This window comes from Salvelinus namaycush, chromosome 3 (genome assembly GCF_016432855.1).
Source record: "Salvelinus namaycush isolate Seneca chromosome 3, SaNama_1.0, whole genome shotgun sequence".
Lineage (NCBI taxonomy): Eukaryota > Metazoa > Chordata > Actinopteri > Salmoniformes > Salmonidae > Salvelinus > Salvelinus namaycush.
Window position 1 is genome coordinate 80,815,557 of NC_052309.1, and position 15,760 is coordinate 80,831,316.

Sequence of the window (15,760 nt, forward strand, 5' to 3'; positions counted from 1 at the left end):
TCAAGTTGTTAATTCTAAACAAGGTGATTGTATTTACTTACGGCGCCAACGATAGGCAGCAAAAAAAACGGGGTCCTATTCTTTGGACCTCCCAGAAATGACATATAACACCGGCCATTTTGGTGGGTCAGCCTTTTCCTAAGGTTAGATTGGAGGGACAGCACGTGGCTTGGTGAGTGTGAAGCTTGACATTTTCGTCTTATTTGAATTAAACGATATAGCTAGATAGTTACTTTCCTCAGCAGTCATGTTTTATTTAGTTAGACAGTAAACGAATTCCCTCGATGTTGCTAGCTAACGTTAGCAGCTTGCTAGCAAAGTAGGCTAATTGTAGAACGTCTGCAGGAAGATCATGTTGGCTAAGTAGTTAGCTATAGCTACTTAAACGTTTGTATGGGACTTTCAATTTATAATTTCGACTTGAGGCAAATCAATTGTTTGGCAAATATATCTCATTTTGATTTAGCCTATACCTAAGAGGGTAAACCTTTCTATGGACACTGCTTAGCTAACAAGTTACCTGGGGCATTGCGGTGTCTGGCACGTTGTCTGAAACGTCTCCTATGATGTTTTGCACTGGGCTCTGAAATTCTGTGGCGATAAAAGTGCTCTCTGGCTCTGACAGGCCAGAGTCTGAGGATGCTCGCGTCTACTGTAGTTAGTCTTGTCTGCTTGATTGTCCGTTGCAGATATTGTCCTTATGGTAGTCTTTTTCTATTGTCCAAAGGTTACGAGGCTGTCAGAACAATCCACAAGGTGAGTCTGGTTTTCTTTCATGTACTTTGTTTTCCTATGATGTTTTGCACTGGGCTCTGAATTTCTGTGGCGATAAAAGTGCTCTCTGGCTCTGACAGGCCTGAGTCTGAGGATAATGTTAGTCTGAGTCTTGTAGATTTTAATGTTCATTGATTATTGTCCTAATGAAACTTATTTTCCCCAAAGGTGACAAGGCTAAGTCGATACCAAACTACAAGGTGAGCTTTAAGTACTAATGACTAGCAAATTGAATCCTTGTTTAAATGTCTTTCTCTTGTGATGTTTTGCACTGGGCTCTGAATATCTGTGGCGATAAGGTGCTCTCTGGCTCTGACAGGCCTGAGTCTGAGGAGACAGATAATAATTAATCCCATAGGATCCTTGTAGTTTGGGATGTAATTATTTTCAAATGGTTTTCTATCACTTTTTTCATGCAGATCTTGGACCTCCACAGAAGATGAGTGGTGACTGCAGTCTGTTAACATGGGGTGAGATCTTCAATGGATAACTTAGAGGCCTGTGTTTTGCACGAGGCGCTGTTTTACCTGCATTTCCAGCATTATCCAGCTGGTGTCACTTCAGTCCCTTTATTTGTTTCAATCAACCAGCTCACCAATTTATCAAAGCAATAAGGATTATTTCCCCAACATGACCAAGATTGCGAAACAATATCCCTTTTGCTAATAATTCTGTAGATGTGGGAAGAATTGTTAATACAAGGGCTGACTCATCAATGGAAATGTGCTGACCGAAGTGAGATTATTTTTTATGTTCCCTATTATGTAAGTCTGAAACATTAAAATATTTTGATCAGATACTCTGGGTCATGTCCTTTCTAACTTTACTGGTGAGCTCCCCCCATGCAAATGGTCAATTTATTTGTACATGGAATAAATGACCACTCAATTTTATTTCTGCATTTTATTATAATTCTAATTTATTCATCTCTAAACATTTGACATTCATATATTTGTTTATATGAATGTGCATATGTATATCACATTCTGTAAGTTACTGTTCATCTGCTCATACTTCTCATCAGTTTAAAATATTCTCTTAAACAAGATGGTGCTTTCTATACAGCCAGATCCTTCCATCTCCTGACAGCGTAATTATACACCTCTTGAATCCTGCTATGAGATGGTGGTGAAAAACACTGCAAAACAAGTTTGTCACTGCCACATTTACCCAACACTAGTAAATGGTAAGGTTGTCATAGCAGCAGGAACAGGCATTCATACCTTATTCTAAGAGGAATGTGATAATGAACCCATTGCATAATGCAGTGACTGTAAACCAGCTGAACAGTACATAGTCTCTCACAGTGCAGCAGCTGTGTAGGGGGCTTTCTGCAGGGAGTTGATGCCTGGAGGACATGCAGAACACAGGTCTTCCATAGGGAATGGAGCGAGCGGTATAGAAAGCACTAGTTAAATAACATTGTACCTTCATTTGAAACATTATTTGGAAGACAGATTCTTTAGAACTTTAGGGTTAGATTTTTTACATCTTAAACCATAATTGGGATGAGCATTATTTTCATCGTCCTTATTGCTTTCACCTGCATTAGGATAACCTTGATCACCAGCATCGCAGTCACAAACGTCATTCCCCATCCTGAACTCTGCTCATGTAAGGCTGTACACAGGCAGCCCAATTCTGATATTTTTCTCACTAATTGGGCATTTGACAATTTTTTTTCCCAGATCTGTCAAATACAACTGAATTACTGTATTGTTCTGCCTGTGTAAACAGCTGAAGTGTGTGTGGGCATAAGAACAAGGATCTGAAGGCCTCGCATTTCTCCTTCAGATCGGAGATGGAAAGCACTCATGCATGTAACCTGCCAATACCCTCCCACTGCTGGGGTGTGTTTTAGGACTCAAATGTGGTGTTTAGTAAATAGAGATAATGGAAGAGCCCTTATTTGATTTTAGTGATGGAGAAAAGAGATGTCCAACTGATCACAGATTAAGCTGAAAGCACCTAATCCAACTAAATGCAAGGTGAAAATAGGTCAATAGTATAATTCCTGTGAAAATGACAAATCAGGGGTATTTAACCTTTCCTTGCTCAGGGACCCCCTCCCAGGTAAACGGGCGACCCAGGGACCCCCTCCCAGGCAAACGGGTGACCCAGGGACCCCATCATACATGAGACATTTTTTAAACATTTTCTCATCAGGTGATTGACAATGGAACGGTGAATTAATCAACATTTAAAAATAGATTTGGTAGATAATTTGTCATTATTTTGAACTCCCCACATAATTGGAAGAGGATACTCTAACACAGCCTATTACCTAGAAAGGTAATTTAAACACTTTCACTAAGAACAACTGTTTAAACAAAGGTTTGCCATGAGTTGCCAAAAATGTATGTCCAAGTCAAGAAAGCTTTCCAGCAGCACTCGCCACACTGGAAACTTATACACGTGTGCTGTTTCAAGGCCTATGTCAGAAACTCGTGTCATTATTGGCTTCAATGAGTGTAATTTGCTCTATATTAGGAGTTGATTAAAGTTGACATAATTATAAAGAAGATATTCTCCACTGTAGGTATGTAATTCAAAATGTTTATTCTGTTATTGGTAGTGATATAAAAATCACGTTTTGTTTTGTGGGTTTTGCGGACCCCCGGTTGAATAGCCCTGACCTAAATTCATGTTTAAATGAGTAGATAAACAATGAAATATCAATAAATAAAATACTACTTTAATGATCCATAATGACTTGAAATGTACAAAATATAAACAAATTTGACGTGAATAACTATATGCATCTTTTTCACAATACCATTTGTCTCGTGGCCATTTCAAGGGCACAATAGCTACATCTTGATCTGTATAAAATAATGTGAATAATGACAAAGTAGTGAATCTAACTTTGGCTTCCACACAGTGAGGTTTAAAGTGATACGTATATTCACAGCTTTATACACAGACGCTGCCTCAACGTGAGAGGAAGCTTGGATGGCAGAGGAATTCTTGCATAAAAATATATTTAGGGCTAGATTCAACCCAGAACGCGGAATATCCTCGTTATAGCGCAATTGACATTGAGAGGTCATTTCCAATTGAGCCGACAAATGCAGTGTTTACTGTGAATGCAGTATCTGCGAATGCGGGAACATTGTCTTTAAATGCCAATCGTGCTATAACGCGGGTCTTCCACCCTCCGGATTGAATCTAGGCCTCAATGTCAATCTGAAGCATACATCAGTCAAAACTTCATCATTTCAAAATATTATACCAAAACAAGAGGGCAAAGGAAATGTGGTTTTATGACTAGACAAAAGCCTTGATATGTAAAGCATTTTCTACATCAAACTAAATAGATATTTTTTCTGTATTTTTGGAAGTAACAATATAGTTGAATTATATTTATATACATTTTAAATTGTTAGACACCATGGTGTCATAGTTTGACCTACAGTCATGAATCTCATGATAACAATTTTATAGGATTATATCGACTAACTACGAGCAAAATTATGAAAATACATTGCCTAAAATGCAAGAGCGCCACCTCAGCCGTGAAAGGCAGAACGGGGAATTGCACCTTATAACAGTAAGGACGATGATAGTAATGATAATAGTAACAATAATTCTCTTCATATCAATAGCAGTATTCCAGACCCATTTTAAGTTAAAAAATTGTTGTAAGAACAATTGTAGTATTAAAACAGAACATATCTCCTCCCACTCATTTGGGCCTCAGTTCATGTTCTCATGCTTCTGTAGAAAGAGTTTCTGGAAGGAGTGGGGGGATTGGGTGGGAAAGAGGAAGATTTGGCAGTTTGTTTCTCTTTCCCTCCCCTCTCCTTTTCAGTCTCCTTGCACAGAGAACTTTAGAACGGTTGAATAGCAGTTGCTTCGAAAGTCTTTCGTATAAATGGAGTCAATCTTCAATGAGATACTGTTTATGTCACGTATTCCCTCCATCTCTGAAATCACAGTCCCTTTTAGTATCAGATACATCTTGGATCCAAACAAATATATTTAAGGTGTCCCATTAATTCTGAGAGAGAGTGAGTGTGTAGGAGAGAGAATGTGAATATATGTGTACATTACGTACATGAGAATTTGTAAGTGTGCATTTCTATATTGGTCAGTATAGTGATCTGTGTTATTGAGTGAGAGGATGTACATGTCTGTGTGTTTATTTCTATGCTGTTGGTCTGGGCACTTATTTTTGCTACAGATTTGTAATACAGTGACCAGTCTGTATATAATATGCCGTTATAAGACTTAAGATGATAAAGAAGCTATAGAGAAATAGAATGTGTTTACAGGTCCTTATCGAAGGGCCTTCAGTGAGCATGAAGCCCTCCCATTGGTGAGGTAAAAACAGACAACCAATCACACACAGTCATACAGACAGGTTTCCTTCATACACAGCCACTACAGTCAAGTGAGGATTTACCCATCAAGCTCTTTCCAACAGGGGACCAGTCATATCATTCAGTCCAACAGGTAGGGGCTACGCCGATGACACACTGACCCCTACAAGAGGTGCTCCACCTACGACATTACCCAAGACATGCATGTAGGCTGCCACCTTGTCTCATTCATGCCCATATTCTGAACTACAGAATATGGACATGAATATTCATCCCAATAAATCGCTCCAGCAATGACATTCACTCAGACAAAGAGCTCTTAACATTTCTATTCACTCACACAGGTTTTCATTGACTGCACTCCACTAACTGTAAGGGGAGTCTACTGAAACTGAACACATCTGAACAGCCAGCTATGGAGCCAACAACAGTCAAGCAAGACAGCTACTGTACCTAATCCTTACCCTAGGGTAGAGAGGAGGAGCTAGACAGCTAACTAACCCTAGGGTAGAGAGGAGGAGCTAGACAGCTAACTAACCCTAGGGTAGAGAGGAGGAGCTAGACAGCTAACTTACCCTAGGGTAGAGAGGAGGAGCTAGACAGCTAACTTACCCTAGGGTAGAGAGGAGGAGCTAGACAGCTACCTAACCCTAGGGTAGAGAGGAGGAGCTAGACAGCTACCTAACCCTAGGGTAGAGAGGAGGAGCTAGACAGCTAACTAACCCTAGGGTAGAGAGGAGGAGCTAGACAGCTAACTTACCCTAGGGTAGAGAGGAGGAGCTAGACAGCTAACTTACCCTAGGGTAGAGAGGAGGAGCTAGACAGCTACCTAACCCTAGGGTAGAGAGGAGGAGCTAGACAGCTACCTAACCCTAGGGTAGAGAGGAGGAGCTAGACAGCTACCTAACCCTAGGGTAGAGAGGAGGGGCTAGACAGCTAACGAACCATAGGGTAGAGAGGAGGAGCTAGACAGCTACCTAACCCTAGGGTAGAGAGGAGGAGCTAGACAGCTACCTAACCCTAGGGTAGAGAGGAGGAGCTAGACAGCTACCTAACCCTAGGGTAGAGAGGAGGAGCTACCTAACCCTAGGGCAGAGAGGAGGAGCTAGACAGCTACCTAACCCTAGGGTAGAGAGGAGGAGCTACCTAACCCTAGGGTAGAGAGGAGGAGCTAGACAGCTACCTAACCCTGGGGTAGAGAGGAGGAGCTAGACAGCTACCTAACCCTAGGGTAGAGAGGAGGAGCTACCTAACCCTAGGGTAGAGAGCAGGAACTAGAGCTACCCAGAGAAGACAGGAGGAGAAAGCACTAACTAGTGTTAATAATGAGGACAATCCTCGTTCTCTCTTTCCCTGACAACACTAGGAACTGATGAAAAAGCTAAACAACATTTGATTGTTTCTCTCAATATTTTGGGCTAAATTTTGTCACTATTTTACTCCTATTGTTATTTGTTTCCTCAATCTACATTGTCATTCCATCCTCGTAGTGTTTGTGTGTGTGTGTTGACAGAGTCAGTGCTTGTGTGTGTTACTGTATTTGTGTGCATGCGAGTGGATCTGTGTGAGTCAGCTACCAGGCCCTGAGTACCAGGCATTGGTCAGACCTTTTTCCATCCCTCATTTCCCCTCTCTTTTCCTGATTGGTCCTCCCTCTGGGTGAAATCAGGTCCTCTGCTTTTGTTGTGTGAATCCATCATGGATAGCAGCAGTTGTGGCCTCTCTCTCTCCTGTTCCTTCACCGACTGCATCCCCCGTCCTTTCTCTTTATGTTTGTCTTCTCAGCTCCGACTCCCATCATCCCTTCTTCCTCGTGGTGACAGAGCAGAAATGGGAAAAGGAGAGCTGGAGAGCCTTGGGAAAGAAAAGAGAGATTAAAGTCATGTTTTTTTGTTTGTTTGAGCCATTAATGGACGCTTTAACAAGAGTAAGAGCTGCCCCAGTGCCATACTATCTGAATAACACATTCATGAATTTTGAGCCTGATTTCAATTCAAGAGACGAGAGAGACAGGAGAGGGAGACAGGAGAGAGAGACATGAGAGAGACAGGAGAGGGAGACAGGAGAGAGAGACATTAGAAAAGGGAGACAGGAGAGAGACATGAGAGAGACATGAAAGAAACCATTGAAAAACAGGAGAGACAGAAAAGAGATAGAGACAAGAGAGATGGGAGAGAGAGGACAGAGACAAGAGAGACAGAAGAGACAGAGGAGAGAGGACAGAGACAGGAGAGACAAAAGAGAGAGAGAGGGGAGCGAGAGAGGACAGAGACAAGAGAGATAGAGGAGATAGAGAGGACAGAGACAGGAGGCAGAAGTTTACAACCTGGCATAGGATTTGTTTTATCTTTGTTTATTTTACAAGACAGGCCTATCTCTGTACTCTTATCCTCTCACCCTGCTCCCTCTTACCTATCCATCGCTCTTCCTCTTACCTGTCAGTCACTCTCTTCAGAGCACGTTCGATGTTCATGCGGTGTCCGACGCGCGTCACCCCCAGGTCCAGATAGTCCTCCTTGGTGAGGGAGGGCAGGTGAGTGCCGTCGATCTCGTTGTCCAGGAAATGCTCCCTGTGCTCGCCCAGGTTCAGGTATCCCAGCCAATCAGCCACGTCGTATTTGGTCCAATAAGGCAGTGGCTTGGAGGCAAAGGGCTTGGAGGGGGACGGGGGAGGGAGGTGGGGGTAGCTCAGGCAGGGGGGAGCGGGGAGAGGGTGCAGGGGAGGGGATGAGCTACCAGATAAAAAGTGGGTGGGGGAGAGCGAGCGAGACACCAACAGGGAGGCGTTTGGGGGAGGAGGGGCGCCAGAGGGGGCGAAGAGAGGAGGGGAGGGGGAGAAGTAGGGGTCCCCCATGTGGTTAGCGGGCGAGGGCGGGGTCATAGAGCCACGGAGCTCGTAGAGGCTGCTGTAGAGGGGTGTGGTGGGGAGGAGGGGGAGGGAGGAGGGGCGGGGTGGACCCAGTTTGGGCCTCTCTGAGGGGGAGATGAGGGGACTGGGAGCTCTCCTACGCTGCAGGTGGTGGGACTCTGCCTTCCTAGACTCTCTACTTGGAATGAACTGGAACTCCAGGGCTTTGGTCCGATACACAGGCCGGTGTTTAGGGGAGGTGGGATAAGGGGAGTAGGTGGGGGAGGACAGGGGGGAGTGGGAGCGTGGAGGGGGCTGTACGGCAGCCACAGGGGGCTGGGGGGACGGAGGACGGTTCCAGTTGGGGTACTGGGAGGAAGGGGTGGGGGACAGGGACAGGGCGGGCTGGGAGTGGTGGATAGGGGAGGGGGACAGGGAACGAACTGAGGGGGGACTCAGGGCCGAGGCGGAGTCTTCTGAAAACCTAGGGACAGAAAAGAAGGAATGACAATGACACATACTGTACCTACGGTACATAGAGAGATTATTCATAACACATTACCCAACCTCACCACCACTATTCATAACACATTACCCAACCTCACCACCACTATTCATAACACGTTACCCAACCTCACCACCACTATTCATAACACGTTACCCAACCTCACCACCACTATTCATAACACATTACCCAACCTCACCACCACTATTCATAACACGTTACCCAACCTCACCACCACTATTCATAACACATTAACCTCACCACCACTATTCATAACACATTACCCAACCTCACCACCACTATTCATAACACATTACCCTCACCACCACTATTCATAACACGTTACCCAACCTCACCACCACTATTCATAACACATTACCCTCACCACCACTATTCATAACACGTTACCCAACCTCACCACCACTATTCATAACACATTAACCTCACCACCACTATTCATAACACGTTACCCAACCTCACCACCACTATTCATAACACGTTACCCAACCTCACCACCACTATTCATAACACGTTACCCAACCTCACCACCACTATTCATAACACGTTACCCAACCTCACCACCACTATTCATAACACGTTACCCAACCTCACCACCACTATTCATAACACGTTACCCAACCTCACCACCACTATTCATAACACGTTACCCAACCTCACCACCACTATTCATAACACGTTACCCAACCTCACCACCACTATTCATAACACATTACCCAACCTCACCACCACTATTCATAACACATTACCCAACCTCACCACCACTATTCATAACACATTTCCCAACCTCACCATCACTTTTCATAACACATTACCCAACCTCACCACCACTATTCATAACACGTTACTCAACCTCACCACCACTATTCATAACACATTACCCAACCTCGCCACCACTATTCATAACACGTTACCCAACCTCACCACCACTATTCATAACACGTTACCCAACCTCACCACCACTATTCATAACACATTACCCAACCTCACCACCACTATTCATAACACATTAACCTCACCACCACTATTCATAACATGTTACCCAACCTCACCACCACTATTCATAACACGTTACCCAACCTCACCACCACTATTCATAACACGTTACCCAACCTCACCACCACTATTCATAACACGTTACCCAACCTCACCACCACTATTCATAACACGTTACCCAACCTCACCACCACTATTCATAACACGTTACCCAACCTCACCACCACTATTCATAACACGTTACCCAACCTCACCACCACTATTCATAACACGTTACCCAACCTCACCACCACTATTCATAACACGTTACCCAACCTCACCACCACTATTCATAACACGTTACCCAACCTCACCACCACTATTCATAACACGTTACCCAACCTCACCACCACTATTCATAACACGTTACCCAACCTCACCACCACTATTCATAACACATTACCCAACCTCACCACCACTATTCATAACACGTTACCCAACCTCACCACCACTATTCATAACACGTTACCCAACCTCACCACCACTATTCATAACACGTTACCCAACCTCACCACCACTATTCATAACACATTAACCTCACCACCACTATTCATAACACGTTACCCAACCTCACCACCACTATTCATAACACATTACCCAACCTCACCACCACTATTCATAACACATTAACCTCACCACCACTATTCATAACACGTTACCCAACCTCACCACCACTATTCATAACACGTTACCCAACCTCACCACCACTATTCATAACACGTTACCCAACCTCACCACCACTATTCATAACACGTTACCCAACCTCACCACCACTATTCATAACACGTTACCCAACCTCACCACCACTATTCATAACACGTTACCCAACCTCACCACCACTATTCATAACACGTTACCCAACCTCACCACCACTATTCATAACACGTTACCCAACCTCACCACCACTATTCATAACACGTTACCCAACCTCACCACCACTATTCATAACACGTTACCCAACCTCACCACCACTATTCATAACACGTTACCCAACCTCACCACCACTATTCATAACACGTTACTCAACCTCACCACCACTATTCATAACACATTACCCAACCTCGCCACCACTATTCATAACACGTTACCCAACCTCACCACCACTATTCATAACACGTTACCCAACCTCACCACCACTATTCATAACACATTACCCAACCTCACCACCACTATTCATAACACATTAACCTCACCACCACTATTCATAACATGTTACCCAACCTCACCACCACTATTCATAACACGTTACCCAACCTCACCACCACTATTCATAACACGTTACCCAACCTCACCACCACTATTCATAACACGTTACCCAACCTCACCACCACTATTCATAACACGTTACCCAACCTCACCACCACTATTCATAACACGTTACCCAACCTCACCACCACTATTCATAACACGTTACCCAACCTCACCACCACTATTCATAACACGTTACCCAACCTCACCACCACTATTCATAACACGTTACCCAACCTCACCACCACTATTCATAACACGTTACCCAACCTCACCACCACTATTCATAACACGTTACCCAACCTCACCACCACTATTCATAACACGTTACCCAACCTCACCACCACTATTCATAACACGTTACCCAACCTCACCACCACTATTCATAACACATTACCCAACCTCACCACCACTATTCATAACACGTTACCCAACCTCACCACCACTATTCATAACACGTTACCCAACCTCACCACCACTATTCATAACACGTTACCCAACCTCACCACCACTATTCATAACACATTAACCTCACCACCACTATTCATAACACGTTACCCAACCTCACCACCACTATTCATAACACATTACCCAACCTCACCACCACTATTCATAACACATTAACCTCACCACCACTATTCATAACACGTTACCCAACCTCACCACCACTATTCATAACACGTTACCCAACCTCACCACCACTATTCATAACACGTTACCCAACCTCACCACCACTATTCATAACACGTTACCCAACCTCACCACCACTATTCATAACACGTTACCCAACCTCACCACCACTATTCATAACACGTTACCCAACCTCACCACCACTATTCATAACACGTTACCCAACCTCACCACCACTATTCATAACACGTTACCCAACCTCACCACCACTATTCATAACACGTTACCCAACCTCACCACCACTATTCATAACACGTTACCCAACCTCACCACCACTATTCATAACACGTTACCCAACCTCACCACCACTATTCATAACACGTTACCCAACCTCACCACCACTATTCATAACACGTTACCCAACCTCACCACCACTATTCATAACACGTTACCCAACCTCACCACCACTATTCATAACACGTTACCCAACCTCACCACCACTATTCATAACACGTTACCCAACCTCACCACCACTATTCATAACACGTTACCCAACCTCACCACCACTATTCATAACACGTTACCCAACCTCACCACCACTATTCATAACATGTTACCCAACCTCACCACCACTATTCATAGCACGTTACCCAACCTCACCACCACTATTCATAACACATTAACCTCACCACCACTATTCATAACACGTTACCCAACCTCACCACCACTATTCATAACACGTTACCCAACCTCACCACCACTATTCATAACACGTTACCCAACCTCACCACCACTATTCATAACACGTTACCCAACCTCACCACCACTATTCATAACACGTTACCCAACCTCACCACCACTATTCATAACACGTTACCCAACCTCACCACCACTATTCATAACACGTTACCCAACCTCACCACCACTATTCATAACACGTTACCCAACCTCACCACCACTATTCATAACACGTTACCCAACCTCACCACCACTATTCATAACACATTACCCAACCTCACCACCACTATTCATAACACATTACCCAACCTCACCACCACTATTCATAACACGTTACCCAACCTCACCATCACTATTCATAACACGTTACCCAACCTCACCACCACTATTCATAACACGTTACCCGACCTCACCACCACTGTTCATAACACGTTACCCGACCTCACCACCACTATTCATAACACGTTACCCAACCTGACCACCACTATTCATAACACGTTACCCAACCTCACCACCACTATTCATAACACGTTACCCAACCTCACCACCACTATTCATAACACGTTACCCAACCTCACCACCACTATTCATAACACGTTACCCAACCTCACCACCACTATTCATAACACGTTACCCAACCTCACCACCACTATTCATAACACGTTACCCAACCTCACCACCACTATTCATAACACGTTACCCAACCTCACCACCACTATTCATAACACGTTACCCAACCTCACCACCACTATTCATAACACGTTACCCAACCTCACCACCACTATTCATAGCACGTTACCCAACCTCACCACCACTATTCATAACACGTTACCCAACCTCACCACCACTATTCATAACACGTTACCCAACCTCACCACCACTATTCATAACACGTTACCCAACCTCACCACCACTATTCATAACACGTTACCCAACCTCACCACCACTATTCATAACACGTTACCCAACCTCACCACCACTATTCATAACACGTTACCCAACCTCACCACCACTATTCATAACACATTACCCAACCTCACCACCACTATTCATAACACATTACCCAACCTCACCACCACTATTCATAACACATTTCCTAACCTCACCATCACTTTTCATAACACATTACCCAACCTCACCACCACTATTCATAACACGTTACCCAACCTCACCACCACTATTCATAACACATTACCCAACCTCACCACCACTATTCATAACACGTTACCCAACCTCACCACCACTATTCATAACACGTTACCCAACCTCACCACCACTATTCATAACACATTACCCAACCTCACCACCACTATTCATAACACATTAACCTCACCACCACTATTCATAACATGTTACCCAACCTCACCACCACTATTCATAACACGTTACCCAACCTCACCACCACTATTCATAACACATTACCCAACCTCACCACCACTATTCATAACACGTTACCCAACCTCACCACCACTATTCATAACACGTTACCCAACCTCACCACCACTATTCATAACACGTTACCCAACCTCACCACCACTATTCATAACACATTAACCTCACCACCACTATTCATAACACGTTACCCAACCTCACCACCACTATTCATAACACATTACCCAACCTCACCACCACTATTCATAACACATTAACCTCACCACCACTATTCATAACACGTTACCCAACCTCACCACCACTATTCATAACACGTTACCCAATCTCACCACCACTATTCATAACACGTTACCCAACCTCACCACCACTATTCATAACACGTTACCCAACCTCACCACCACTATTCATAACACGTTACCCAACCTCACCACCACTATTCATAACACGTTACCCAACCTCACCACCACTATTCATAACACGTTACCCAACCTCACCACCACTATTCATAACACGTTACCCAACCTCACCACCACTATTCATAACACGTTACCCAACCTCACCACCACTATTCATAACACGTTACCCAACCTCACCACCACTATTCATAACACGTTACCCAACCTCACCACCACTATTCATAACACGTTACCCAACCTCACCACCACTATTCATAACACGTTACCCAACCTCACCACCACTATTCATAACACGTTACCCAACCTCACCACCACTATTCATAACACGTTACCCAACCTCACCACCACTATTCATAACATGTTACCCAACCTCACCACCACTATTCATAGCACGTTACCCAACCTCACCACCACTATTCATAACACATTAACCTCACCACCACTATTCATAACACGTTACCCAACCTCACCACCACTATTCATAACACGTTACCCAACCTCACCACCACTATTCATAACACGTTACCCAACCTCACCACCACTATTCATAACACGTTACCCAACCTCACCACCACTATTCATAACACATTACCCAACCTCACCACCACTATTCATAACACATTACCCAACCTCACCACCACTATTCATAACACGTTACCCAACCTCACCATCACTATTCATAACACGTTACCCAACCTCACCACCACTATTCATAACACGTTACCCGACCTCACCACCACTGTTCATAACACGTTACCCGACCTCACCACCACTATTCATAACACGTTACCCAACCTGACCACCACTATTCATAACACGTTACCCAACCTCACCACCACTATTCATAACACGTTACCCAACCTCACCACCACTATTCATAACACGTTACCCAACCTCACCACCACTATTCATAACACGTTACCCAACCTCACCACCACTATTCATAACACGTTACCCAACCTCACCACCACTATTCATAACACGTTACCCAACCTCACCACCACTATTCATAACACGTTACCCAACCTCACCACCACTATTCATAACACGTTACCCAACCTCACCACCACTATTCATAACACGTTACCCAACCTCACCACCACTATTCATAGCACGTTACCCAACCTCACCACCACTATTCATAACACGTTACCCAACCTCACCACCACTATTCATAACACGTTACCCAACCTCACCACCACTATTCATAACACGTTACCCAACCTCACCACCACTATTCATAACACGTTACCCAACCTCACCACCACTATTCATAACACGTTACCCAACCTCACCACCACTATTCATAAGACGTTACCCAACCTCACCACCACTATTCATAACACGTTACCCAACCTCACCACCACTATTCATAAGACGTTACCCAACCTCACCACCACTATTCATAACACGTTACCCAACCTCACCACCACTATTCATAGCACGTTACCCAACCTCACCACCACTATTCATAACACATTAACCTCACCACCACTATTCATAACACGTTACCCAACCTCACCACCACTATTCATAACACGTTACCCAACCTCACCACCACTATTCATAACACGTTACCCAACCTCACCACCACTATTCATAACACGTTACCCAACCTCACCACCACTATTCATAACACGTTACCCAACCTCACCACCACTATTCATAACACGTTACCCAACCTCACCACCACTATTCATAACACGTTACCCAACCTCACCACCACTATTCATAACACGTTACCCAACCTCACCACCACTATTCATAACACATTACCCAACCTCACCACCACTATTCATAACACGTTACCCAACCTCACCACCACTATTCATAA

The 15,760-nt window shown here is 44.2% G+C and overlaps 1 protein-coding gene, 1 long non-coding RNA gene and 3 other non-coding genes across 5 annotated transcripts in view; 4 read left to right on the forward strand and 1 right to left on the reverse strand.

Moving 5' to 3' along the window:
• Positions 1 to 104: 104 nt before the first annotated feature.
• LOC120044656 lies at positions 105 to 1,573 on the forward strand. The gene is made up of 4 exons (XR_005476575.1): positions 105 to 172; positions 728 to 756; positions 943 to 974; positions 1,194 to 1,573. It is a non-coding gene; the product is annotated as an uncharacterized LOC120044656 (long non-coding RNA).
• On the forward strand, positions 556 to 644 carry LOC120045258. The gene has a single exon (XR_005476687.1). It is a non-coding gene; the product is annotated as a small nucleolar RNA SNORD88 (small nucleolar RNA).
• Positions 785 to 873, forward strand: LOC120045257. Its single transcript, XR_005476686.1, has one exon. It is a non-coding gene; the product is annotated as a small nucleolar RNA SNORD88 (small nucleolar RNA).
• Positions 1,025 to 1,112, forward strand: LOC120045256. Its single transcript, XR_005476685.1, has one exon. It is a non-coding gene; the product is annotated as a small nucleolar RNA SNORD88 (small nucleolar RNA).
• Positions 1,574 to 7,527: 5,954 nt separating the features above from the next.
• LOC120044066 (SH3 and multiple ankyrin repeat domains protein 1-like) overlaps positions 7,528 to 15,760 on the reverse strand; it is a 61,081-nt gene continuing 52,848 nt past the window's right edge. The window contains 1 exon segment of the mRNA XM_038988654.1: positions 7,528 to 8,428. Within this exon segment, the coding sequence (XP_038844582.1) occupies positions 7,528 to 8,428 (901 nt within the window).